The sequence below is a fragment of the Apodemus sylvaticus genome, chromosome 8 (assembly GCF_947179515.1).
Source record: "Apodemus sylvaticus chromosome 8, mApoSyl1.1, whole genome shotgun sequence".
Taxonomy (NCBI): Eukaryota; Metazoa; Chordata; class Mammalia; order Rodentia; family Muridae; genus Apodemus; species Apodemus sylvaticus.
In genome coordinates this window covers 51641973-51669653 of record NC_067479.1, presented here as the reverse complement: position 1 = coordinate 51669653, position 27681 = coordinate 51641973, and the positions used below count along the sequence as shown (strand labels likewise).

Genomic DNA, 27681 nt, shown 5'->3' with positions numbered 1-27681 from the left:
CTCTGCCTCCCAAGTGCTGGGATTAAAGGCGTGACATGTAAGTTAACATGCACAGTGTCCAAGACATCTTTGGAGGCCGTGACCCAGCTTCTTGCTGCACAGAAAATCCTTTGCACCTACATATTCATTCCCAAGTGTAACACGTCAGTTATCTCTCAAGGAGTTCTCAGCAATACGTTTTCACCCCAGTGTCAGACCCTTGTCACAGCATAGCTGTCTTAGTCATTGTTCTATTGCTGTGAAGAGACACCATGACCAAGGCAACGCTTATAAAAGAAAGCATTTAATAGGGGCTGGCTGACAGTTTCAGAGGTTTAGTCTATTATCATCACAGCAGGAAGCATGGAGGCACAGATGGTGCTATAGCAGTAACTGAGAGCTACATCCTGGTCGGAAGTCAGGGAGACAGACAAACAGACAGACAGACAGACAGACTCTGGGCTTGGCATAGGCTTTTAAAGCACCAAGCCCCCCCGCCCCACCTCAACAGGATCAACAGCAGTGGTAACTATCACTATATCATCTAGATGTGTTTCAACTGAATCTTGCTTCATTCCATATCTCCCTGCTTTGCTACAATCTGTGTATGGAATTATGGGCTGTATGTCACCTCTGAGGCACTTAGACAGTGAGCTCCTTTCAGCCCTACCAGGCCTACTGCAGCATCCCAGCTCCGGCAGCAGGACCACCAAATAGACACCCTAGGAAGTTGACACTACAGGGTTACCTAGCACAGTGAACTTCTCCCAGCTGTGGGTCTTCAGGAATTAAGCAGGAGCAGAAAGGCTGTGGCGGGTTCTCTGGGTCTTGTGGCTTAAGGGCAAAGCAGGATCCACTTCTCCTGTCAGGGAATGTGGGAGACCAAACTGGGAAACCAGACTTTCAACAGCTCTCACCTTGAGAATCCAATGACCTTCCCATTTACAGCTGAACCACCCCCTTCTTCACACAAGGCTGATCTATTGGTTCTTATCCTGGCCGAACACCTGGGGTTGTCTAGACGGAACCAGCATTCCAGAAAAACAGCTAGATGTTTCGAGCCGCAGTCAGCATCCGCCCTAGATGACCTTTCCTCTTTCTGTGCCTTTAGCTTTACCGTTCAGTCCCTCCCTACTTCCTCTCACGGTGTATTAAAACCAGGGTCCAGCCTTTCATTAAAGAGGCCTTGACAAGACACCCTTTTTGCTTGGCTCTGCTTTTCTTTCCTGCCTGTTTTTCTTTCAGGCTGGTCCTCCTTGACTCCCCGAATAACTAGGTCCCGTGGGAAGGGATAAGGGAAGCCTAGGTCCATGGGAGACTGGGGTTTGCTGATGTCTCTTCAGAAGGCACTCCAGCAAAGGACTCAGATTTGGGCACCATGGTACCAAATAGTGCAGAGTAGGTAGAACCTCAGAATTGGGCTCTCACAGGAAATGACAGTCAGGAACACTAAAAGAAAAAGAGCCCCCAAGACACCACTGAAATGCTGGGGTGCTTCAGAACACTTTGCACCTGATATTGGAATATGCACCTAAGTCAGCGACTCAGGTAAACGGGATGGGTAAAAGCCCAAGAGGGTTGCTTCCTGACTCACAAGCTATTCTGTTTGTTTGGGGGCACAAGTTAGCCTGCGTTCTAGTGAATGCTTCTGCTTCTTCAATCTGCCTTGTCCACTAATACAGAGGCAAATTCCTTTCATCGGCAAGGCTCAGTCTCCCTATCTCTAAAATGGGAAGAATGGTATCCATGAGCTAAGTTTACTCTGAGATCATGACTATGCATGCATGGGCATGCACACAGTGCGTGATCCCATTTTGCTGACTAATAGGGCAGACAAAACCGTGCAATTCTGTGGATTACTTGTGGTTTTCCAAGCATGTTGCTTCATGCCCCACTCACGCTGCCCCCTGGCCTGGAATATTCCTCCCCTACTAGAAATTTCCAACCACCTAACATGCCACTCTGCCAATGCACTACTTCAGAGCCTCCAAACCAAAGAAGAAAACTTGCTTCAGTCTCTTCATAGCCTTCCTATGTTTCTACAGACATGTTTACTTGTATAGGAGTCAACAGGAATCTTTTTTTCTGCCACCCTGTCTTGGTTAGGGTCTCTATTGCTGTGAACAGATACCGTGACCAAGGCAACTCTTATAAAGGACAACATTTAATTGGGGCTGACTTACAGGTTCAGAGATTCAGTCCATTATCATCAAGGTGGGCAGCATCCAGGCAGACAGTGCTGGAGAAGGAGCCCAGAGTTTTACATCTTGATCTGAAAGCAGTCAGGAGAAGACTGTCTCGAAGTCTTCAAAGACAGGCAGCTAAGGTCTCAAAGCCCACCCCCAGAGAGACACTCTTCCTCCAACACAGCCACACCTACTCCAACAAGGCCAAAGCTCCTAATAGCGCCACTCCCTGAATCAATCATATTGAAACCACCACAACCACCATAATAAAAGTCAGTCTATCAAGAAAAGGGCATAGCAAATATATTTGCTTATGGTGTTATATGATGGAACACAGCCAAGGTGTCCCAGATCACGTTTGAGGTACAGTCAGTCTTTTTACTCACTTATAAATAAACGTTTTGAATCAAGGCCTCAGGTAGCTCAGGCTGAACTGCCTGCCTCTACCTCAGAAGCATAGGATGATAGCTGTGTGCCACTAGGCCAGGCTTTATGCAGGCTTGGAATTCGAACCCTTGGCCTAGTGCCATTGGGCAAACATCCTTCTTCCTGAGCTGTATTCTCAGTCTTAACAGATGGTAACACTTGCTTTTCCTGCTATTCTTCTTTTTTCTCAATAAACACTTTGTTTCCAACCTCTTTTATCATTTTCCTGTCACAAGCACCCAGAAATTCCCCAGGGAGTGACAAGGGATAGTTTGTAACCAGCATGGCCTGGCACACTGAGGGCTGAACCTACGACCTAGGAACCCCTCCAGCACCGAGCTGCTTCTCCAGCTCTGGAAACTTTGTTTTAAAAAGAGGGTCATTTCTCTCAGAGTTCTGAAGGCGCAGGTTCAAGGAACAAGAGTCTGAGGGTAGGAGCGCGAAGCCAGAAAAGGGAGTCCAGCCGTGCTCTTACTTGCTTGTTCAGGTTTGTTTGTTTGTTTATTTGATTCAGGGCCTCACTGTGTAGCCCTGAATGTCCTAGAAATTGCTCTGTAGACCAGGTTCCCTCTAACTCATGAAGATTCACCTTTCTCTTCCTCCTAAGTATTGAAATTAAAGGTGTTCACGTGCACCAACACTCTACCACCAATACCCAGTCCTGTTTTTATAAGAATCCACTTCTGGTTTAGAAAGAAAAAGAAAAGAAAAACTGCTGTTCTGTGTTGTTCTTCCTGGTTTATGTGCTGTGTGATTTGCTCTACAGCTGTAAGATCCTATTGACAGATGGAGATATGTTCTGGGAAGCTGTTCACACACACATACACACACACACACACACACACAGAGAGAGAGAGAGAGAGAGAGAGAGAGAGAGAGAGAGAGTTTCTAACTCTCCCAGGTCTTTAAGGAAGCAGATGACTTTCTATCCAAAACAACAGATGTCTTTTTGCCTCTCGTGTGTTTTCTGCCTCATCTTTTTTTCTTATACAAGGTCATTTCTATCCAAGGTCATTGAAACCCTTTTGTCTTACTGGAATGTAGCATTCTGTAATCTAGAGTTGTAAAACTCTAGGCTTGGTGAGACTGCAGTTTTTGATTCCCCTCTAGGGGAAAACAACAGATTTGTGGAAGAGCCTGAAAGTAGATTTAAGGCTCTTAGAGATCTGTTGCTAACCAGGCCTAATTCCCACAATTCGGAGGAAAGCTATTGTTTTTAATTCCCACTTAATATAGACAGGGGTGATTATTTCAATTAAACACAAACTTTTGATTTTAAGCCACGTTTTGCTTATGGTACCAAGAGCTGGTCACTATTAAGAGAACCTTGGAGTTTAAATGGAGTGCTACATTTATTTTTGTATCAGTGTACTGAATTTTGAACTTGGAACAATCATTGTACCTGTAAACTTCATCTCTGTAAATCTTGTGGAATGTGTTCCCTTAAGAACTTGTCCAAAGGGACTGGAGAAGTGGCTCAGCCAATAAGGCATTTTATAATCTTGCTTTTTTAGTTATTTTTTTAAGAATTATTTATTTCATGTACATGAGAACCCTGTAGCTATCTTCAGACACACCAGAAGAGGGCCTCAGATCCCATTACAGATAGTTGTGAGCCACCATGTGATTGCTGGGAACTGAACTCAGGACCTCTACAGTCTGTGTTCTTAACCACTGAGTCATCATCTCTCCAGTCCCTGGTTTATGATCTTGTGGTTATTGTCCTGCTTTTGTTTCTGCTGCTGTGTGTAAATGCCCTGACAAAAGCAACTTACAGATAAAGGGTTTACTTACGCTCACAGTTTCGTATACAGTTCATAACTGAAGGGAAGTCACACCACAGTCAAGGGGAGAGGCAGAATGAGCACGTGAATACTTCCTGTTTGCCTCAGTTTCTCTTCTCTTACACAACTCAGGACCCAAACCTAAGGATCAGTGCTGCCCACTTTGAAGCTACGTTGTCCCATTGCAATTACATAATCAAGACAATCCCTCACAGACATGCTTCTAGGCCTGTCCATTCTAAAGACTTCTTACTCCTCACAGGGACTCTCTGCCCAGGTGACTCTAGATTGTGTCAAGTGGATAAAACTCTGTGGTTACAAATGTTTTATGTGCTCCTTTTGAAACTTTCATGACTGTTGTCTGTTGATAATCTGTAGAAGTATAAATATCAACAACAAAACTCCGGGGCTCTTGAGATGCCGGGACAAGGTGAGAGGTGGTTGTGTACACTGTTAATCTCAGCACCAGTGAGGCAGAGGCAGGAGGATCTCTGGAGTTAGAGTCTAGCCTGATCAGAGTGAGCTCCAGGGTTGCCAAAGCTACTCAGAAAAACCCTATCTTGAGGGGAAATAATAAAAATTACCAAAACATCACTCACAGACAGACAAAACTAAATTCTGCTGCTCTTCCAAAGGACCCATTTACCCGCATGATAGCTCAGTTATCTGTAATTCCAGTCCCAAAGAATCCAGCACCCTCTTCTGGCTTCCACAGGTACCAGATATATATGTGGTACACAGACATACATGCAGGCAGAATATTTATAGAAGTAAATATTTATTTATCTATTTATTTATCTATCTATTTATTTATTTATTTATTTATTTATTTATTGTAAAGTGGAAACTTCCCTTATCAATTCAATATTGGTTTAATGGCTTATGTGTTCCAAGGTCACTCTTTGGGGGGGGAGGGGCATCTCTCTACTTATCCCTAGCTATTTTGCAACTCACTCAACATATAGAGCAGGATGGCTTTAAGACCATAGAAATCGCCAGGCAGTGGTGGCGCACGCCTTTAATCCCAGCACTTGGAAGGCAGAGGCAGGCGGATTTCTGAGTTCAAGGCCAGCCTGGTCTACAGAGTGAGTTCCAGGATAGCCAGGGCTACACAGAGAAACCCTGTCTCGGGGAAAAAAAAAACAAAAACAAAACAAAACAAAAAACAAAAACAAACAAAAAAGATCATAGCGATCCACCTGCCTCTGCCTTCCAAGTGCTGGAATTAAAGGCATGTGCCCCACACCTGGCCTGGGTTCACTCTTACCCTAGCCCAGAGGAAGAGTACAAGGGTCATACTTGTAGACAAACCTGAAACACTTCAAGAAGTGCATAAGTCCAGATATCCAGAGAACTAATGAAGAGTGCAAGAGATGATATAGAGAGAAATACCACAAGTCTCAAAATGTGGTCGACTACCCAAATGGAAGGGAAGACTGACCTCTGAAATGACTGACCTTTGCCATCGACTGTTGTACCCTCCCCCTAACACAGATACATAGGGATACACACATACATGTACACCCATGCACACATATAGATACACACCCACACAGATACATGCACATATGCACACATATGAGCATACACACACACACACACACCAGCAGTCATATGAACACACAGAGATACATACCAACACAGATACATGCATATGCACACATTGCACAGAGGTACACACTCACAGAGACACATATGCATGGGTGCCTAAGTACGAATTCCCAGTTAGGCGTGGCAGTGTGCATCTATAATCCCAGTGCTGGGGGGGGAGGGGCAGGAGGATCTGGGGCTTGTTGGCCAGCCTGTCTAGCCAATTGGAAAACTACAGGTTAAGTCAGAAATACCCTCAAAGATAGATAGACAGATAGACAGACAGAGCACTGACTGTTCTTCCAGAGTCCCGAGTTCAATTCCTAGCAACCACATGGTAACCATCTGTAATATCTGATGCCCTCTTCTGATGTGTCTGAAGACAGCTATAGTGTACTCACATACATAAAATAAATAAACCTTTTTTAAAAATTAGGTAGAAAGCAAGCAGAGAAGACTTCTGACATCTTCACGGGTCGGGGAGACTAATCTGCTGCTCTCTTCAATTCCTGGGTCTCTGAATGAAGCACAACTTAAAGATTCAATCCCTGTCTCTGCTCATTGGCCTTTGGAATGACAGCCCAAGCTCTATATTCCAGTTGAAATTCCAGAGGAATAAAATCAGAGTCAAAGGCTCGGGGTAGACCCAGTTCTTCCTGGAACCAGTGTGACCCTGAACAAATGGCTTCCCTTTTCTAAGCAAGCAGCATCACAGTGACCTTTAACCTCCTGACCCATCCACCGGCTTCCCTAGGTGGAGAGGAAGATCAGACCAGTTGCATGTGTAGGAAGGTTTTATAGACTCTGGCACTGTATGTCTGTTGTGACTTCCTAAAGTTCAAAGACCTAATCATGGTCCCAGTGCTTGGCTCACAGCTAGGGCTTGTGTAAGCACATGACAGAGAGGAACAAACTGGGCCAGATTCTCTTCCAGGCAGAGTCTAGAGCTGCTATTGCTGGGATGAAACACGACCAAAGCATCTTGGGGAGGAAAGGGTTTATTTGGCTTACACTTCCAAACTGTTGCTCATCACTGAAGGAAGTCAGGATAGGAACTCACACAGGGCAGGAACCTGGAGGCAGGGCTGATGCAGGGGCCATGGAGGAATGCTGCTCACTGGCTTGCTCCCATGGCTGGCTCAGCCTGCTTTCTTGTAGAACCCAGGACCACCAGCCCAGGGATGGCCCCACCCACAACGGGCTGGGCCGTTCCCCATCAATCACTAATTAAGAAAACCCCCTACAGGCTTGCCTACAGCCCCATTTTATAGAGGCATTGTCTTGATTGAGATTCCTTCCTCTTCAGGCGACTTTAGCTTGTGTCCAGTTGACACAAAACTGCCCAGCACAAGGCACATGGCTCAGAGGAACAAACTGGGCCAGATTCTCTTCCAGGCAGCATTCAGAGAGAGGGGTGAGGCAAGGGTCACTCAACTGAGTCCTAAAGGAAAGAGTCTGCTTGTCTTGGAACTAAAGACAAAGGTGCTTCTCTGTAATTCCCCAGAATAAAATATAATCATAATTTATGTGCTAAGGATACCTCCCTAGTCCCAGGAAGTCTTTGCAGGGGAACTTTGGCTCAGATATGACTGGAACGCTCCGCTGGCATCATTAATACGCAGAAGGTGGGGCATTGGGTGTGAATTCGAGGTAGCCCTTTACACAAAAGGGAACGGAGCTCTAATTTCATTGGGCTTAGCAACCTGAGTTCTTACAGGCTGAGGGCTGTGGCTGAGCTGCTCAGACACTTCCCTGCTGAGCTAGGAGAGAGGAAGTGGGTTGGGGAAGGGCAGTGAGGAACAGAACCGGGCAGAACGGACGGTCTGGAGTGGAGGTGGGAACAGCGACAGATTACAGGCAGCAACAGAGCCAGGCACACAAGGGACATCATGTTTGGAAGGAAACCAAATGGAGGCCACCATTCAGTCTGCCTTGCCTCAGTGCACAACACAGTTATATAATACCCAACCTCTGCTGAGCACATCTGTTTTCCAAAACTTTCCATCACTACTCCAGAGTCCCATCTGCCCTGGTGACATTTTCCCAGGGGAAAGGCAAATAGTTCCTGTCTCAGGGTAAGGCCAGGATAGACTGGGCAAGCAGGCTTGTCCAGCCCTGAGAACCTCCCCTCCGGCTCCCGCCTGCTCTGCCCAGTACATTGCCAGGTCAGCCCCGTCACACGCCAATCTCTGCCCAGTGCATCCTCCCAGGCACTACTCACACCCTCTGGCCTCTGATAACTTAACTTGCCTTTCCTCTTTCCGGGAGCCCTCCTCCCAGGTCTCAGTGTGGTGGCACTTCTCACCAGCTAAGTCTCTGCTCAATGGCACTTCCTTGGAGAGACCTTCCATGACACACAGCAATAAATAGGACAAAAATCATCCCATTTGTGTGATTGTGCCCAGCGGCCTCTCTCTAGAAGGCATCTTTGCTTACTGCAGCATCCCTAACCCTTCAAACCCTTTTAACATCCCTTTCAGAAGGTGTAGGGATTGCGTGACCATGTGGAGCATTCCGGGTAATATATACAATGTCGTTCTTTATTATTACTCTAAATATGTTCCTTCTTTTAAGCCTTATCTATTGGATAATATGGTAATGATGACCCCAAAGAAGAGCAGCAATCACCCCCCACAAGCCCCCTCACCCAATACCACCAAACCTTTTAAAGGCTGTAGTGTGTGCTTGCAAGAACCTCAGTACAGGAGCTGGGGAGATGGCTCAGTAGTTAAGAGCACTGACTGCTCTTCTGAAGGTTCTGAGTTCAAATCCCAGCACCCACATGGTGACTCACAACCATCCATAATGAGATCTGACGCCCTCTTCTGGGGTGTCTGAAGACAGCTACAGTGTACTCATATATAACAATAAATAAATCTTTTTAAAAAATAAAGTAAAAAAGAACCTCAGTACAGCTTCTTGCCAAGCAAGTATGTCAGTCTTCCTGAACTCAATATCGTTTAAAAAATACACTAGTGGGCTGGAAAAATGGCTCTGCTCCGCGGTTAAGAATACTGACTGCTCTTTTGATTTGATTGCCAGCACTGGGGCGCATCAGTAACTCTTAACTGCAGTTCTGGAGAATCCAGTATCTCAGACTTCTGCCAGCACTAGGCACACACGTGTTATATAGGTATACATGCAAGTAAAACACCTACCCACGAACAAAATAATAATAATAATAATAATAATAATAATAATAATAAATCTAAGGAAATAATCTGGGCCCACTAGATGCTGTAAAGGCCCTTCAGTTAGAAGCTCCAGTTCCCCACAGTTCCCCATAGCTAGGGGTGAGGGGAGGGCGTGCAGCACTGAAGAGGAGAGGCGGACCGGTGAGCAGGTGGGGCGGGGCGGGGTGCAGGGAGTGGCAGCGGAAACAGATAGAACCCTGCTCCACCCCTGTGCCAACTCCTCTTGTTGCCAGTTCTCAAATCACAAGACTGGACAGTGTTCCGCTCCACGGGAACAGAGAGAACTCTTCACCTGCCTTTGATTCAGAGTAGACTAGCCTTAAATCCTCGCTGCCAACAGCCGGATACCCTTTCAGCCATGAAGCAAACTGGGGCGGGGTAAACAAAGAAGTAACAGCATCATCTTTATCACTTGCGCTCCGCTAGTGGCGGTGGGGCGGGGACACACGGAAAGGTCACAGAGATAAATAACAGACTCAGAGTGGAACCAGATGCATCTCTTCCTCACTCAGCTGAGTAGGACCCAGAAATTCCCGCCAATGGGTACCAAGCCTCTTAATTTGCAGAAGCTTCCTCAGAAGAGAGCCCAGGGACTGCCTGATTCCTTCAGGACTAGAACCTTTGGGTGTACCGGCCAGAAATCCGTCTTTTTTTTTTTTTTCCAAATCCTTCTGCTTCTCTTCTAGTTCTGCTTTGCTTTTCCATTCAGCAGTTGGAAAGCGGTCAGAAGCTCACCCTTCCTACCTTCAGCTCCCTTCAGCTTTGAGGCTCGCACTCGGTGATCTCGGCATCGCCATCTGCCGGACACACAGCGGAACTACAACTGCAGCTCTCTAAGATTAAAGCTTGACTCCTGCTATGCGCTCACTCCCATTGCTTCGGAATACAGAAAATGAAAAGCCGCTTCCTATAGCGATCTCAGCCAGTACTGCAGATCTGCTGCTGAGTGTTTAGCAATCGAATCTATTAATACACGAGCACATAAACAAATGAATTAGGAATTAGGGCTGGGAGATAGTTTCGTGGCATGCCATCTGCACAAGAGGCCCTTTAGTTCAATCACGGGCATTTTAAAAAATTGCCTTTAATTAGAACAACAATAAGCAAGACACTCGAAGAAGAAAAGCAAGTACACTATCGTTTATTCAAATGTTGATATTACCCGTGGGTGGAGGGTACAGTTGCCTAGACTTCATTTATTAATTTTCTCATTCAGTTTTTCAAAAAGTATGTTTAGATGGAGGAGGAAAAATAAAGAAGGAAGGAAAAAAGAAAGGAAGGAAGGAAGAAATGAAAGAAAGGAAGGAAGGAAGGAAGAAAGGAAGGAAGGAAGGAAGAAAAGAAAGAAGGAAGGAAAGAAAGAAAGAAAGAAAGAAAGAAAGAAAGAAAGAAAAGGAGGAAGAGAGGGAAGGAGGGAGGAAGAAAAAGAAAAGAGAGAGACAAAAAGGAAAAAAAGTAACAGAAGTAGATGACATTCTGTCAAGTTTCTAGGACAGGAACTCTAAAGAACTTGAAGGGGGAGCAGGGCGTGGTGGTGGCGCATGCCTGTAATCCCAGCACTTGGGAGGCAGAGGCAGGAGGATTTCTGAGTTTGAGGCCAGCCTGGTCTACAGAGTGAGTTCCAGGACAGCCAGAGCTACACAGAGAAACCCTGTCTCAAAAAAAAAAAATTGTATTTTTGTGCACATCAAATTATAAAGATTTGTTCTTGATGTCTTCAATTTCTACCTCTACCACATAATGGTGTTAATCCTAGAGGACTTAATTTTTACAGATGAATGATACTCATATTTCTAATTTAGAAAATTAAAATATGTGCATATAACTATGATTCATTTTTGGGCATTCTAGTTGCAACTGCTCTAGCAAAAAGCAACTGGGAATGCTACGTTTATTTTCTATAATTACACAGTTATTGCCTATGTTATGGTATATGCTTGGTGTTCCAACTTGGATTAGAACAAACAATGGAACTGGCCATTTAATGAATAAAGGTTATTCATTTGAGATGTCTTTGACAATTTGATTGTTATCCTCAAAGACGAGGATAACATTTTTTATATAAAACATTTTTTAAAAACAAAACAATATCTTCTTTAAAGAGGAAAAGAGAAGAGAAAATTGTGTCCCTGTGCATGTTATTTACATTATACTTGTTTGTATATCTGGATGCCAGGGAACTCCTTGCTGAGTGTATATGACATCCTGTAATTAGGCATACTGATGTCTAGGTGACATGAAGGAATTCACTTATTGACATATGGCATGATCCTGACTGATTTAATATTGGGGAAGAAGGCATGTCCCCTATGTTTTTTCCACAGAATGTTGCAGAAGCATGCTAGCTGCCAGAGTGATTGGTGTGGCATGCTGAAGATATGCTGACTGTGGGCTTGCTGAGTGCCCAGACAATGGTAACATAAGAGCTATATTGGGTATATGTTCTTGACTTACTTTAATTGTCAAATGTCTCAGATTAGATAAATTGCCTTGCTTTAAGCTTTTAGACTTTGTGGGACAGAATATGGAGACTGTTAAACTAACTTAGAAAAAATTGATCTAAAGAGGAGTTATAATGATTCTTCTCTTTCCTTTAATGTGATCAGCTGACTCAACCATAGACTGGTCTAGAAATAAATCCAATACTGGAGATCCTAATTATGAAGATGGCTAACAATCTTCTTCAGCCAGCTGTGCTAATTTAAAATATAGTCTCCACTTTTCATAAGAAGTAACAGCTTATCTCTTGTTACACAAAGTTACCTCCCCCAGAGGCCAGGCTTTGTGTCATTTAAATTGCTAATTTGCAACTGAATTGGATATTTCAGGGGCATGCAGACAAGTTAATCCTGTCCCACCTTTAACTCTTGACCTTGTTTGTTAAGCAGACTGGCTGTCTCCACCCAGGCTCACCTGGATGGAAGGATTGCCGGTCAAAGACACTTGCAGACCCCCTGGCTTCAAAATTTATACAAGTGGATCTCCAAAAAGGGAGCCACATAGAACTCAGATCTATGTGGGTTTGTTTATGAAAAACATGGGCACCAGTGAGAGGTGCAGGGCGTGGCACCACATAGGGAGGACCATGGTTTCACATAGGGAGGACCATAGTTTCTGCTTCTGAGTCCCCAGGAAGTACACCTAATTGCATAGGGGTTAACATCAAGAGGCTGTCCTTAAAATCATAAGGGAGCCTATTGTCCCTCCTCTGAAAAAGACGTTATACAATATGTAAGAGGAATTGAGGTCAATGCTTCCCCTCCTGGTTAAGACCCGCCTTCTTATGAAGGATGTTTATCCACTTGTTTTCTACCTCCTCATTTTCAAATTAATAAAAAAAAAAGGGGAGGAAATGTACAGAGCCATATTGGGGAGTCATGCCACATGGTAAGAACTTGACACTGGCCAAGGTATCTGATGTTAGGGCATAATAGGGAAGTAGGTTACAGCAGGATCCTGTTCCACCTAGGGTGGAAGGCTCAGAGTGAAGGTGAAGTTCATTGTTCCTCCAGGTCTACGAATTCCTGAACTATGCAGGTGACCACCCAGCTGCCTGAGCAGTGGAGCCAAGAACTGCCAGAGGACTTCCCCAGAACTCAGCCCGGGGTCTGGGGGGTGGGGGGGGAGGGCTTGCCCAAACTGTTAAAAGGTCTGACTGACATTAAAGTTGTGGCCTCTATTGGCAAACTCGCCCTGACCTCGTTCTTTTCCCCCTTTCCCCATCTATCCCTTAACTTCTGTTCCAGCAACCCAGTTTGTTGTAGCTGCAGGCAGCTACAGAATACAACACCTGGGAACTGGAGTTACAGATGGTTGGGAGCCACCATGTGGTTTCCTGGGAATTGAACTCAGGACTTTTGGAAGAACAGTCAGTGCTCTTAACCACTGAGCCATCTCTCCAGCCTCCTTTGAAATTCGTCTAAGTTACATGTGTTTTCTTACCTATGCACAAGTGCCGCGTCATGCTTGCAGAAGTCAAAGTTCTCTTTCTACCATGTGAGTCCTGGCTGTCATTCGGGCCATCCTTTCCCAGAGGAACCTTCTCACCAGCCCTACTTTCCTTTTTAAGATCTCTCCCTGGAGTGGAGAGCAGGCTGGGGGGTAGCAATAGCTCAGCTGTAAAGAGCTCTGCCTGCTCTTTTGAAGAACTCAGGTTCAATTCCCAGCACCCACAGGGTGGCTCGCGCTTGTCTGTAACTCCAGGCGCAGTGGATCTGATGTCCCCCCTGGGCCTTCTCCAGTGTGTGCATGAACATGGCACACGGGTGGGGTGTACCAGAAGGTGAAGCGCCCGGTACACATGAAATAAATGTCTTCAAAATATAAAACAAAAAAGAGAAACTATCTCCCTGCCTCTGATTTCACCCACTTCTCTTTCTCTGTTATTATTTTTCCCTAGACAGCATTGTGATTTTAGCAATCTGTCCCCATAATCCTGTGGTAACAGAAACATCACCATTAATTAATATGCTGACTTATTTTTTCCCTTGGGCACTTCTGACATCAACGTCTAAGACTTGTTTTCTCTCCGTGGTAGGAAGAAAGGAAGGCTGAACTGCACCAAACACTCAGCGACTGTCAATCATCAAGAAAGAGCAGGCCTGCAGACACGCACCTCCAGATTCCTGCCTCGCAGACCAAACATAAGGACTACTGGATCCTGGGAACACAAATCTCTCTCATTCTTCCAAGGAAGGAAGGGTCTGGTAGAGTCGGACTTCTCACAGGGGACTCACTAGTGTCTGGCTATAAGAGGCAGAGGAGATGCAGCCTCACAAGTTACTATCCAGAGTCTCCTTAATAGCAAGGATGTGGGACCCGTCGGTGTGTCTCTTCAAAGGGACATCCTGCCTCTCATTTCTCCCGCCTGCTGAGGTTTGGGAGTGCATGCTTGTATTTCTGGCACTCTGAGGATCAATGGGAGTTTGAGGACAGCCTGAGTTGCACACTCTTTCTGTGTTTCTCTCTCTCTCTCTCTCTCTCTCTCTCTCTCTCTCTCTCTCTCTCTCTCTCTCTCTCTCATTTCTATAATATATAATACTTGCAGCGGGATTGGCTATAGATGAAGATTGGAAGTATTTGACCAAGTCTGTTAGATGGGAAGGGACCCACTGGGAAAGGAGAAAGTCAAAGGTAAAGGTTCTGTGCCTTGGTGTATAACTGATGCTTGGCCTCCTCCTGAGGTAAGGTCGACCTCACTGGGGTCCTCTGGGCCAAGAGAAGCATCACTGCAGAGCCTCAGCTGGAATAATGGCACAGATCTATAATCCTAGCACTTGGGAAACTGAGGCTACATAGTGAGTCTCTGTACCAGAAAGAAAAAGAGGAGAAAATGGAGAAAGGAGGTGACTATAAAGAAAGCAGGAGTAAGAGCTGGAGAGATGGCTCAGCAGTTAAGAGCACTGGCTGCTCCTCTAGAGGTCCTGAGTTCAAATCCCAGCAACCATCCAGTGACTCATAGCCATCTATGATAAGATCTGGTGCTTTCTTCTGGTGTATAGGTATATGTGTAGACAGAACGATGTATGCATAATAAATAAACAACAACAAAAAGCAAACACACACACAGTAGGAGTCATGAAGTACAGAAACAGAAGTGTCAACACCCAGGTCAACAATGAACAGGAAGGGGACTGGGCTCAGTGATTAAGAGAACTGACTGTTCTTCCAAAGGTCCTGAGTTCAATTCCCAGCAACCACATGGTGGTTCACAACCATCTGTAATGGGATCTGATGCCTTCTGCTGGTGTGGCTGAAGACAGCTACAGCATACACATAGACATAAAATAAATAAGTCTTTAAAAAAAGGGACTGTTTGGTTCCTCCTCAATCTCTCTGCCCCTTCTTTCTCTGACTCTCTTCTCTCTCTACCCTTTTGGCCACCTCTCTTCCTCTTCTTCTTGTTTTGTTTTTTGTTTTTTGTTTTTGTTTTTGTTTTTTTTTTTGAGACAGGGTTTCCTAGAACTCACTCTGTAGACCAGGCTGGCCTCAAACCCAGAAATCCACCTGCCTCTGCCTCCCAAGTGCCTCCCAAGTGCTGGGATTAAAGGCGTGCGCCACCACGGCCCCGCTGGTCCCAGGACTTCTTAACACTCCTACACTGGGGCTTTTAGTGTGAACCCTGGTGACGAGAAAGCATGCTCAAACCATAGCACTTATGGACCTGAGAACAGAAAAACCCAGAGTGGCTGGGAAGCACTGAAGGCAGCAGCCCACGGCAGCGGTATGGTAGGCAAGGAGCCCACAGCAGAACTGAAGATATTCGCCAAGCTGAATGATCTGTGGAAATGAGGGCTCGAGCAAGAGAAGGTAGAGGGTAAAAGGCTGATCTGAGTTCAATCCTAGGGACACACACGATAGAAAGAGGAAACTGACTCCCACAAGTTATCCTCTGACATCTGCGTGTCCACCATGACACACACATCCACACATAAATGTTAGGGGGTAAAAAATAAGAAGAAAGAAGATGCATGTAGCCGGAGGGAATCAGAGCCAGGAAATCCAGGAGCAGATGCTGCCATGGAAACAGTGGGGGGAGGAGCCAGGGGATTAGAGAAGCCGCCCCCTCAAGCCCAGCTCCCTAGGAACTTTCAGGAAACTGCTTTAGTCAGTAGTGGAGAGAAGTGAGATTTGAGGTTATCCTGTGAGGCCTAACTTCCTGCTACCAAAACTTCAAAATCAAGGAGGAGCCAACGCCTGACATGGCAGGTCTAATAGAAAACCCAAGCTACCCAAGAGCCAAATCTGGGTCTTCTTAAACTTCTGAATCTAGCAGGAAACCCTTGCCGGAAATTCACACAAAACACAGGCACATGACCCACACACGTCTGGACTGGACAAAGACGAGTCACAGGATCTGCATTTTTTTTCCACTTAGCATTAGTGGAAAAGAAAAGGAGGAGATGTGCAGATTAAAAATTCTCGAAGGTAGTGATGCGTAGGGGTACCTAAGGCTTAAGAAAGACAGGACCCATGACTCACAAAGACAAGAGGCACATGTCTCCATCCCCACAGCTCCACGGGAGAACAGGAAGGCAGGAGGTTGCTTCTAAAGGCAAACCAGGCGGCTCTGGTGAAGACAGGCTTCCCTCATGGCAAGCTCACAATACTCAGAAGCCTCAAAACTAGTTGTGAGGTTTGGTGAAGACAATGATTCCTCAGTGACAGGTCAGCAGCGGACAGGGATCACTCTGTATGACTCAGAGGTCGTGTGCCATCCACAGAGAGGATCTTCAGTTTGTAATAACTCCGGAGTGAGAAGCAACTGTGGGAGGCAGTTATGGGGAGTGGAAGGGTAAGTCTGAAAGTGTAGGTTGGCAGGCATCCGGAAGTGAGATCAACTCTGGCCGGGGTTGCTGGGAGCTGATCTCACTGAGAACAACCCTGGAGTCTGGCAGCCCGCGGTCCACAGAGGGATCAGGTCACCTCTAGCCTAGATCTAGAGTCACCTGGCTGCTGTCACTGCTATAAGAACCGCTATAGGTGAAACTTCATCGAGCCCCTTGCCAGCCACCGCCGCCTCCCGCAGCAGCCTGAGCTGCCCTTGCAGTATCCTCCACCTACTGTGGTTGCCACTTCGTCCCCAAGGCAGCTGGGTGCCCTGCCGGCTACTTTAGCCATCGCGGGCTTCGGAGCCTTGGGAGGCTGAGAAGTAGCCCCAGCCGCAGACCGCAAAGCCAAATATGTGGGCAGTAGTGGCCCCTAGTGCGCAAGGAAGGAAGTAGCCAACTGCCCACGGCTTAAACCTTAGCAGATTCCACTCACCTGCCGCCTCTCTGGCCAGGACCAGTGGTCCCAGTTTCTGAAAACCGGAAATAAGTAGCTGCGTTGGTTTTTGTTTGTTTGTTTTTGTTTTTTCTTTTGTATTATTTTCTCGTCTCTTCTTCCTTTATGCTCCCCTCCCCTCTACTCCCCTCTCCTCTCCGGTCCCCTCCCGTTCCCTCCCCTCCCTTGTCTTACTCTCTCCCCCTCCGGTCTCCTCTCCTTCCTTTCCCTCCCCTCTCCTTCCTTCTCCCCCTCTTCGGTTTTTTTGTTTTGTTTTGTTTTGTTTTTTTGTTTGTTTGTTTGAGACAGGGTTTCTCTGTATAGCCCTAGCTATCCTGGAACTCGCTCTGTAGACCAGGATAGACTGGAACTAGAGGTCCACCTACCTTTGACTCCAGAGTGCTGGGATTAAATTAGGCATGTGTCACCATCACGTGGCTATTTATTTTTTTTGCTTACTTACTTACTTATTCCCCATTTTTTCATTTGATACCTTTAGCAGTGTCTTCATGTCTTAATTTACCGCATCTATAAAATTCTCACAGACTCGCGCAGAGGCTTGTTTCCATGACGATTCTAAATCCCATTAAATTGGCAACCAAGTTAACTTTCACAGGAGCATAGAAGGACCAGGGGCAGTGGCAGGAGAGGGCAATGGGCTCAACCAAGCAAAATAACCCATTGTGTGTGAAAATGGAAGGGTTTCCATAACCAAGCCCTAGACTTTGAATGCTAACAAAACAGTCAATGGATTAAATTAGGATGGAGAGTATCTGTTGGTCTATGTAGGTTGAGTTAGGCATAACATACTCAGCAGATAAATGCATTGATGTGTTCTTTAGTGCTGTTCTAGGTTCAAAGTGGGGGGGGGGGGCTCTGGGGTGCTTGTAATTACCGATAGCTCTAGGTGCTAGGAGTTGTATTTATGAAAAATTAGACTGTGCCCTTCAAATATGTATGCTTGCCATATGTTTATTACAATGTTTTGTTTACAAAGGTTTTGTTTTAGCCGGGCGCCTTTAATCCCAGTACTTGGGAGGCAGAGGCAGGTGGATTTCTGAGTTCCAGGCCAGCCTGGTCTGCAAAGTGAGTTCAGGACATCCAGGGCTACACAGAGAAACCCTGTCTCGAAAAACCAAAAAAAAAAAAAAAAAGAAAGAAAGAAAAAAAAAAGAAAAAAGAAAAAAAAAAGGTTTTGTTTTGTCTTGTGGAGTTTTTGTTTTTGTTTTGTCTTCTGAGACAAGATGTCTCTATGTAACAGCCCAGCTTTAGCTGTCCTGGAACTTGTAGACCAGGCTGGCCTCAAACTCAGAGAGATCCTCTTGCCTGTGCCTTCCAAGGAATCCACCAGCAGGTGGATCTCTAAGTTCAAGATCAGCCTAGTCTACAAAGTGAGGTACAGGTGCAGGACAGCCAGGGCTATGCAGAGAAACCCTGTCTCGGAAAAAAAAAGTTTTGATTTTTTTTTTAAAACAACAACAAAAAAAATCACTTGTTCATTGTACTTTTGAGGGCTTGTTAGGGCAAACAGATGCACTCAGACCATCAAAGTAGAAATTCAGTCCTTTCCACTTATTAATTAAGCATGAACTGTAATTAGACCTGACTCATTGGCTTGCCTCCTCTCGACTGGAGGAGTGAAACCGCCTTGGTGACTCTATCCCTGTGTGTTGGCCAGGAAGGGACTTTAGCACCTCAGTCCCCATAATGTTCCACTGTGTGGACCTCAAGAATAGCCATGGTGACTGAGTGTTTTAGTCAGGGTTCTCTAGAGTCACAGGACTTATGGAATGTCTCTATTAAGGGGATTTTTTTAATAACAATGAATGAAAAATCTTAAAGTCTAGTAGTTGCTCAACTCACAAACTAGACATAGTCCAACAGAGGCTACTTGTTTCAGCTGTTCTGCATTGAATCCTGAAGAAGTAGGTTCCAGTAGATGTGCTGGTCAGGAAGTGCAAGCAGGCGAAGAAGATTCTTCCAATGATCCTTTGTAGGCTAGAAGTTGTGTCCCAGATTAAGGGTGTGCACTACCACACCTGGATCTGGAACTTTGTCTCAGGCTGACCTTGAACTCACAGATCTTTTTGCCTCTGTCTCTGGAATTAAAGGCCTGTACTACCTTGCCTGGGCCTAAGCTTTTCATGGCCACTAAGCCTCAAGATCTCCATGCCAAGATATTTGTCAGAAGCCTGTGTCTTCCAGCCTCAAGATCTGGATCCCAGGTGTGCCCTCCATTTCTGGATTGTAGTTAATTCCAGATGTGGTGAAGTGGACAACCAGGAACAGCCATCACATGATTTTTTTTTTTTTTAAATCTTGAGGCAGGGTCATTTTGAATTATCCAGGCTATTCTCCTGCTTCAGCTCCTGTCACTGATCACAGGCCTGTACCACAAAGCCCAGTGCTAATAGTGACTCATAATGAGTTATATTCCTCATTTGTTGCTAAAAAGCCGGTTCTCAAATCTAGAGCTCGCCTCTAGGTTTTTAGACTTACATCTAATTTGCTTTTTTTCTGGCCTTGTCTTATCTCATTTGCATTTTTTGTTTGCACTAATTATCTCACCAAACTTTTTAATGTTGTTCTTATTGTTTTTGAGAGAGGGTTCTTCTGTGTAGCCCTGGCTATCCTGGAACTCACTCTGCAAACCAAGCTGGCCTCCAACTCAGAGATCTGCCTGCCTCTGCTTCCAGGGTTCTGGAATTAAAGGTGTGTGCCATCACTGCCCAGCTACCTTAATTTTTGAAGGAAGTTGTGTTGCACACAAGAGCTACTACCAAGCAGGCACAAGGTAGCAGAAAAGCCAAAGGCTCTCCAAGTCATGTGATCTCTAATTCCCACTTGGTATGTGCTATTGGAGAGAGTGGAAGGCAGAAGATAAGTTATCTCTCTCCTGCCGGCAGCTGACTAGCACTCAGCCTTCCCTTCTCCCTATGAAGGACATGTTGCCATTTTTAGAATCGTAATTTATGAGTTAATTTTCCAGATCAAAAGAGTACTGGATTATCCCCATATATGGGCACACACACACACACACACACACACACACACACACAACCTCCCCTCCCAACACACACACACCTCATATTTACGAAAGCATCAGAAAACCTGTTACAGCCACACAGTTCAGACAGGAAACTCCTTATGCCCCTCTTAGGTATCTATGACCCTTATTTAATGAATTTTTCTTACTAATTGTCTACACATAGTAGACACAGGACCCCTTTCTTTGTTTGGGTCATTGTTTGGTATCTATGGGGAATATAAATGTGCAAAGGGCATTGAAGTGACACCCAGCCAATAAAATCAACACTGAGGCCCTCTTTCCCTTTGACTCTTCCCCAGCCAGCCACCAGCCGACACCTGCAGTTATCTTATGGATGCATATCCTTCCAGACTCTTGGGTGCACTTCTGCAAAAATTCATGCATGTTTTTAGCCGGGTGTTTGCTTTTGAGACCAGGTTGCATTATATAGCCCTCGCTAGTCTAGAACTTGCTGTGTAGACCAGGCTAGCCTCTGACTCCTGAGTGCTGGGATCAAATGAACCAAATGTGCATGGCACCACAGGCAGGTGCATGCTGGCTTTCATTCTGTACAACTATGTGTTAAGTGAAGGGACAAAGATACAGGCTTTTCTAGTACCAGTTACACTGTAACTTTACACCATAGAAACCTAGTTTCTGGCTATTTGGGAATCTAGAAAAAAAAATCTGACCCTGTCTCAAAAAAAACAAAAATCTGATTCTCCACTTGGACAACCTCACAGGCTGCTGGGATAGAACATGGTTTGGGTTTGCTGACATGTGCTATTTTAAGTTTTGGTCTCAAGTTCATTCATTTAAGTCACCTACTGGCCACCTAGCTAGGCACCGATCCAGGCACTGGGGACTGGCTATGGGCAAGACAGACAATCTCTGCCTCCCTGGTTTCTGTGGGACCCAGGAGGAGAAACAAGAAAAAACAGATAGGATGCTGATAGATGAAGCGCTCCAAGGAAAAGTTAAGAAGAAAGGGAAATCTAAGAAACCGGAGAAAAAAAACAGTAAAGAGCAAAGAGGAGGCCAGAGATTGTAATTTTGTTTTCTTTTTTGTCTTATAGACTATGAAGAAGGTAACAATTGAAGTCAAGTTTGTGTCTTTGGTTGAGCAGCACCTGTGTGGTCTTGGGAGTGCATACAGTTTGTGCAGTTTGTAGAAGCTTGGCCCAGGGAGTGGCACTATTAGGAGCTGTAGCCTTGTTGAAGTAGGTGTGTCACTGTGGGTGTGGTCTTTAATACCCTAGTCCTATGTGCCTGGAAGTGACTCTTAAAGACCTTTATAAGAAGATGTAGAATTTGCTGGGCGGTGGTGGCGCACACCTGTAATCCCAGCACTTGGGAGGCAGAGGCAGGTGAATTTCTGAGTTCGAGGCCAGCCTGGTCTACAGAGTGAGTTCCAGGACAACCAGGGCTTCACAGAGAAACCCTGTCTCAAAAAACCAAAAAAAAAAAAAAAAAAAAAAAAAAAAAAGAAGTAGAACTCTCAGCTCCTCCTGCACCGTGCCTACCTGGATGCTGCTGCCATGCTCCACCTTGATGATAATGGACTGAACCTCTGAACCTGTAAGCCAGCCCCAATTAAATCTTGTCCTTATAAGAGTTGCCTTGGTTATGGTGTCTGTTCACAGCAGACACAGTTGTAGAGAGGCCAGAGGGCCACATCAGGTGTGCTCTGTCACTCCCCTTGTTTTCCCACTGTTACAGCCAGACTGTCTGGAAGCCCCTCCTGCTGCTGCCTACCGTCAGAGCTGACTCTCGTGCAGCCATGCCGCACTTTTATGTGGTGTTCAGGTCCTCACGCTTGCACAGCAAGCTCTTCACTGGCAAACCTGTGTCTTTTTTCTTTTCATAGAGGGCACGAGGACCTCATGCTCACAGCACTAAACCAGGACCTTTAAACTCACAGGCTTTTCTCTTCAATGAAAAGGTTTTATACTTGTTTCCACCCAGAAAGCTGGGATTAGATGTAGTTAATAACCTGGCAATCTTTGCTATTGGCAGGGCCAAGCCTGACCCGAACCCCCAGACTATTACGTTTACCCCAGGCTCTTCTCAGACTCCTGAGTGTTATTTCTCTGCCAATGTGGTCACTGCCTTAAAACGTTGTGATAATTGTCTTGACAAAACCTTTTCCCAAAGGTGTACTATAAACGTGTCAAAAATAAACTGCTTAGGGTCAGACTCTAGAAGTCTGAACCAACACCATATAATTAAGTCTGTCAGGCCAGACTTCCCTCCTGCCTCGTGAGAATCACTTCCTGCCAGCTGTGGCACTTGCAGGGAGCCCCCACTCTTTTACCTCTTATTTTCATAGACAATTAGAAGCTCCCTTTTTTACCTATTTAAATTTTCTATTCTGCCAGGCAGTAGTGGTGCACTCCTTTAATCCCAGCACTTGGAAGGCAGAGGCAGGATGATTTCTGAGTTCAAGGCTAGCCTGGTCTACAGGACAGCCAGGGCTATACAGAGAAACCCTATCTTGAAAACAAAACAAAACAAAACAAAAAACAAAAGTTAAATTTCCTTTTCTCTGCGTAGTCCTGGCTGTTTTGGAGCTTGCTATGTAAACCAGGCTGGCCTTGAACCCTCAGTGATGCTTTCAAGTGCTGAGATTAAAGGTGTGAGTGCCACCAAGCCCACTTTAGAGAAATGAGTTATTTTCAGTCAGGTCTTCCTCAGGAAACACTCCCTCAGCTGTCTAACCTGCCAAAAGCTGGCCATTGAGCAACTGCCTGCTCAGGGAAAATCAGGTGATCGGCCAGCTGATCTGGCACAGACTGGCTTTCTCTCTTTGGCATTAGTTAGCTAGCACCTGCACTTTGAAAGGGTATCAAATTCCTTCTTTTGATGACTATTTTGAAAAGTCCTTTTACTAGTGGTCTCTCTCAACTTGGCTACACATTGGCATTCTCTGAAGACTTAAAACACTCAGATGCCTGGGTCCCGCCCTCTAGAACTTCAAACTCTATTGATCTATTTCTCTCTCTCTCTTTCTTTCTTTCTTTTTCTTTTTTAATTTTTCGAGACAGGGTTTCTCTGTGTTGTCCTGGCTGTCCTGGAACTCACTCTGTAGACCAGGCTGTCCTCGAACTCAGAAATCTGCCTGCATCTGCTTCCCGGAGTGCTGGGATTACAGGCGTGCACCACTACCGCCCGGCTGGACATGTCCTTCCTAAGTGTGAAAATTGCAACACTAGGATACAACGGACTATAACCAAATTTGGAACGGAAGAAACTGATTTCATCCTGCCATACATGTTTACCTGAACGTTACATTTTGTTTGTTGTACTTCCTAGTGGATGTCAAAGCCCTTCAAGTGACCCGGGCAAGTGAGGAACTCATTTTGGTATGTTTAATCCTGCATGACCAGGGATAAAAGTGACAATACAGAACTGTCCAAACAAAGGACACCATTTGAGACTAAGTGCTGTCCGGCCAGACCCACCGCAGCCTTTGATTTTCGGCACCCACTAGAAGATCAGTCCCCACGACATCTCCCTCCACACGCAGGACGGGTGAAGTCCGTGGGCAGCCAATGGCGGGATTTCGGAGACCCCGGACACCAGCCCGGCGCCATCCCGGTAGTCCCCGCAGGCTCAGCGGAGCGCCGGACAAGAGTCATCCAATTCTGCTGACATTTTCTTTCCGAGAAAGGGGTGGGAACTGGAGCGGCCCGGCGGGAGGCGGGCGCAGTCACACCCGGGCCACACCCGGGCGGGGACTCAAGGGGCAGGCCGTCGGTCCGCCGCAAGTCCCTTTCTGTCCCTTCCCGCCCCAGCATGCCCTGGGCGCACTCTCCGTGCTCCGCGTCCCAGTGGTCGCGCGCACCTAGGGGAACTCGGCATCGTGTCCCGGCCAAGTCCCCGGACGCCAGCCGCTCTCCGCGGTCCGGCCATGACGTGGCCACGCCCCCGCGCCGCTCTGCGTGCCACGTCACCGCTTACGGCAGTTCCGGGGGCGCAGCGGGCGATGACGTAGATGAGCGTGCCCTCTATATGAGGTTGGGGAGCGCCCGAGTCGGCCTTTTCCGCCCGCTCCCCCCTCCCCCCGAGCGCCGCTCCGGCTGCACCGCGCTCGCTCCGCGCTGTCAGGCTAGCGCCGCTGTCCCCAGCCGTCACCATGATTATCTACCGGGACCTCATCAGCCGTGAGTCCTGGCCGCCGGCGGGTCTGGGTGCGGGTGGGCTCGGGGAGGCCAGGGCGCGAGCGCAGAGCTTGGGCCGGGAGCCTCCGCGTGCGCCCACCGGGCGCGGGAAATGGCGGGCCTTCGCTCGCTGACGGGCGGTTCTGTGTCCCCTTTCAGATGACGAGCTGTTCTCCGACATCTATAAGATCCGGGAGATCGCGGACGGGCTGTGCCTGGAGGTGGAGGGCAAGGTGAGCCGGGCGCCGCGGGGAGGTTGGCTGCCGGCCGGCCGGCGGGCCAGGTCGGGCCGGGCTGGGCTTGCCGGGAGGCCGCTGGAACTCGTGCAATCCTCCCAGCCGCCTCCAGGCGGAGGAGACGCTCTTTCCGGCCTTGGGTTTTTCTAGAAAAGTGGAGGCGGAGCCGAGTCTGGAAATAGGTCCGCGAACTCAGCGCCATCCTCCTTCCGGGCGAACGGGGACATATTGTCTCTAAGATGTGTTTGCGCCGTGTGCGCTTAACCCGTGGCGATCCTCTCGAGAGAGCCCACAGCAACTTGGTTCCGCTTAGTTATAATGACCACCGCTTTCGTACGGGGCAGTGACTATTTTGTAGGGGGATTTTAAAGTGTTTGGGAACTTGACAGAAGATCGATGCGGGAGTATAGGATTCTTTTCCCCCTTAAAATAAGTTGTTTTTTCTAAATGTAGATGGTCAGTAGAACAGAGGGTGCCATCGATGACTCGCTCATTGGTGGAAATGCTTCCGCTGAAGGTCCGGAGGGCGAAGGTACCGAAAGCACAGTAGTCACTGGTGTTGACATTGTCATGAACCATCACTTACAAGAAACCAGCTTCACAAAAGAGGCCTACAAAAAGTACATCAAAGACTACATGAAATCGTAAGTGACATGTACATCCTGTTTTGGTGGTCAGCATCATAGAAATTGGTTGCTTAGTTGTAAAGGGCTTAAAAAGGGATCTTTTGCTTTTCAATAATGTGAGTATACTGGAGCAAGCCTGCTGGCTTTAGACTTACAAAGTAAAAACAGTTACTTTAAGAGCTAATATAGGAAATACATTTTTTAAATGCTTTTTGTTACTTAGTAAACTATCATTTTGTTCATAGCCATTGCCTGTTGAGGTTTAGTCTCTTACTTGAAAATTAATTTGCTCAAAGTTCAATATTTTGATGGCCTGTTACTTTACTGTTTTAGACTCAAGGGCAAACTAGAAGAACAGAAACCAGAAAGAGTAAAGCCTTTCATGACTGGAGCTGCGGAGCAAATTAAGCACATCCTTGCTAATTTCAATAACTACCAGGTAAATGGACCACCGAGTTGTATAATCTTAACCATGGGAGCAAAAAAAGTTTGTTTCATGTCTGTACGTGGCTCTGGCTGTCCTGGAATACCATGAGACCCAATTACCTCAGCCTTAAGGCCTGTAGCACCACACCAGACAAGGAGCTGGTATTTAAACTGATAGACACTGCTTTCTTTGAGAGTGGGTTATCTGTAGTCTAGGCTGACCTTGAACCCAAAGGTCTACCTGCCAATGCCTCGTAATTGCTGGGATTAAAAGTGTGTGCCAACATACGGCTAGCATATGTGCTACTTTTGAGTACGAGAGATTTTTCTTGCCAAATTTTGGCTAGGGGTTATTCTGGATCTCCTTTTTATAGTTTGATTTTATGTTTGTGTGTATAAGACAGTCTAACTGTAGGTTTTTGTTGCGTGTTTCTTAAGTTTTTTATTGGTGAGAACATGAATCCAGATGGTATGGTTGCTCTCCTGGACTACCGTGAAGATGGTGTGACTCCATTCATGATTTTCTTTAAGGATGGCTTAGAGATGGAAAAATGTGTAAGTATCTGTTTAATTAGTAGTGTAAAGACAGGGAGTGGAGCAGTGTGATTCTTTGCCATTTGCAGGTGGTAGGCCGTGTAGATTGTGAGATCTCTTTATCCTGTGTGCCTTGAACATGAAAGGGGCCTGGAGACTAGACTAGTTTGCGTGGTAGAATGCTCATGGGCAGGTGTGGAAGTAGAGCTTTGCACTAGCCTGGGATAAACTCATGCGGAATGAGTGTGAAATGGTGCTAATGGTCTCTGCCACATGGTAGTTCAAGTCCATTTCATATTATATGCGACAGGATGCTTAGTGTTTACTGGCTTTGGTAAGAAGGAATCTGTTGGATGAGGGACTGCTGGAGGTGGTGTAAAACAGGTCTTAGATTTTGGAGACTTTCTTGTAAGCACAGTAGGTGAACTTAGAAGTACTGGAGAAAGTGGGTGACCACCCAGGACAGTGGGAGTAGGAGTGCTATTTAGTTTTGTGTTTGTTAAGAGTCGATAGAAAGCTGGATGGGCGAGTGCTGCGACTGGTGAGGGTGGTCTGCATCCACTGATAGACCTGGAACAGTTATGGTTGTTCTTGTGGTTTGCACTAGGATGCGAGAGGAAACTCCCTGCGCTTCCTGCCTGCCACTGTGGCAGTCCAGATTGAATTGGGGAGTACATCTTATATGCCAGGAAAGTTGCGTGCTCAGGGCTGGGGCAGTTGTTAATGCCGTCTCTTTGTTTTGCAGTAACAAATTGGATCTATCACCTGTCACCATAATTGGCTGCTGCTTACATCCATACAACACCAGGACTTTAGGACAAATGGGACTGATGTCATCTTGAGCTTTTATTTTGACTGATTTATTTGGAGTGGAGGCATTGTTTTTTTAAGAAAAAAACATGTCATGTGGGTTGTCTAAAAATAAAGTGCATTTAAATTCACTTAAGAACTCCTCTTTACTGTGATTGTGCCGACTCCTGTAGTCCTGTAGTGTCTGAGAAGCTAGAGCTGGGTTGAGCATCGCCAGAAAGCTAAGCCTCTTCAGTTAAGTGCTGCGGTGGGGACTCTACAAGGCTGGAGTATGAACCCAAGCTGAACGTTGTGAACCTTTCAGTGAAGGGAGAGGTGAGACGTGGACTCATCACCTCCAGGGGAAGAGCTCACCACAAGCACAAAAAGACCAACTGGTTGGAATCAAGTACTCTCTGCTTCTCCTGGACTACTTTCAGATTCCTGGTGACTAGCAGAGGTTGGCCCACTGGCTGCACCACCTTAGAGTTGTACAACACAGACCATGGGTGGTGGCCACTTTCAGATGGGGAAAGTCAGTACCTGGTGGGTTGGGATGTGAGGAACCTTGGTCCAGCTGGCTGGCTCAGTATTCCTCCCATTGTGTATACCCCAAGTAATTACAGAGTGACTTCCTGGAGCGTGCCAGCAGCCCAGGCTTCATGGGGTAGGGTTAGATAAGCCAGTAAACCTGCATGAATCTGATCTTGTATATACGTCTGATTGGAGAATAGTTACCCAAAAGTAAACTTTGCATTTATTTGAGAAGTCCCATACTTGCTGTCCGATAATGTATCTCAAAGCTAAAACTTAATTTGCCATCTAAGGTTTTCCCAGTGATGGGAGCCTAAAAAATGTACTGAGCTTGAGGGAGTACCAGCACCCCTTTGCGATGTGAAGCCCAAATAACTGGCTACTAGGTATTGTGATGAAAGAAGTACTGCTGAGTCTGGGGACCC

At 46.3% G+C, this 27681-nt stretch overlaps 1 protein-coding gene, 1 long non-coding RNA gene and 1 other non-coding gene across 3 annotated transcripts; 2 read left to right on the top strand and 1 right to left on the bottom strand.

Moving 5' to 3' along the window:
- Nucleotides 1-267: 267 nt before the first annotated feature.
- Nucleotides 268-2520, bottom strand: LOC127691283 (uncharacterized). The gene is made up of 2 exons (XR_007979236.1): nucleotides 2163-2520; nucleotides 268-841 (listed from the first exon to the last, which is right to left on the bottom strand). It is a non-coding gene; the product is annotated as an uncharacterized LOC127691283 (long non-coding RNA).
- Nucleotides 2521-23984: 21464 nt separating this feature from the next.
- Tpt1 (tumor protein, translationally-controlled 1) lies at nucleotides 23985-26874 on the top strand. The gene is made up of 6 exons (XM_052190922.1): nucleotides 23985-24114; nucleotides 24271-24344; nucleotides 24801-24991; nucleotides 25307-25412; nucleotides 25838-25954; nucleotides 26679-26874. The coding sequence occupies exons 1-6, from the start codon at nucleotides 24087-24089 to the stop codon at nucleotides 26679-26681; spliced, it is 519 nt and encodes a 172-aa protein (XP_052046882.1). The 5' UTR covers nucleotides 23985-24086; the 3' UTR covers nucleotides 26682-26874.
- LOC127691732 (small nucleolar RNA SNORA31) lies at nucleotides 26486-26612 on the top strand. Its single transcript, XR_007979329.1, has one exon. It is a non-coding gene; the product is annotated as a small nucleolar RNA SNORA31 (small nucleolar RNA).
- Nucleotides 26875-27681: the final 807 nt, after the last annotated feature.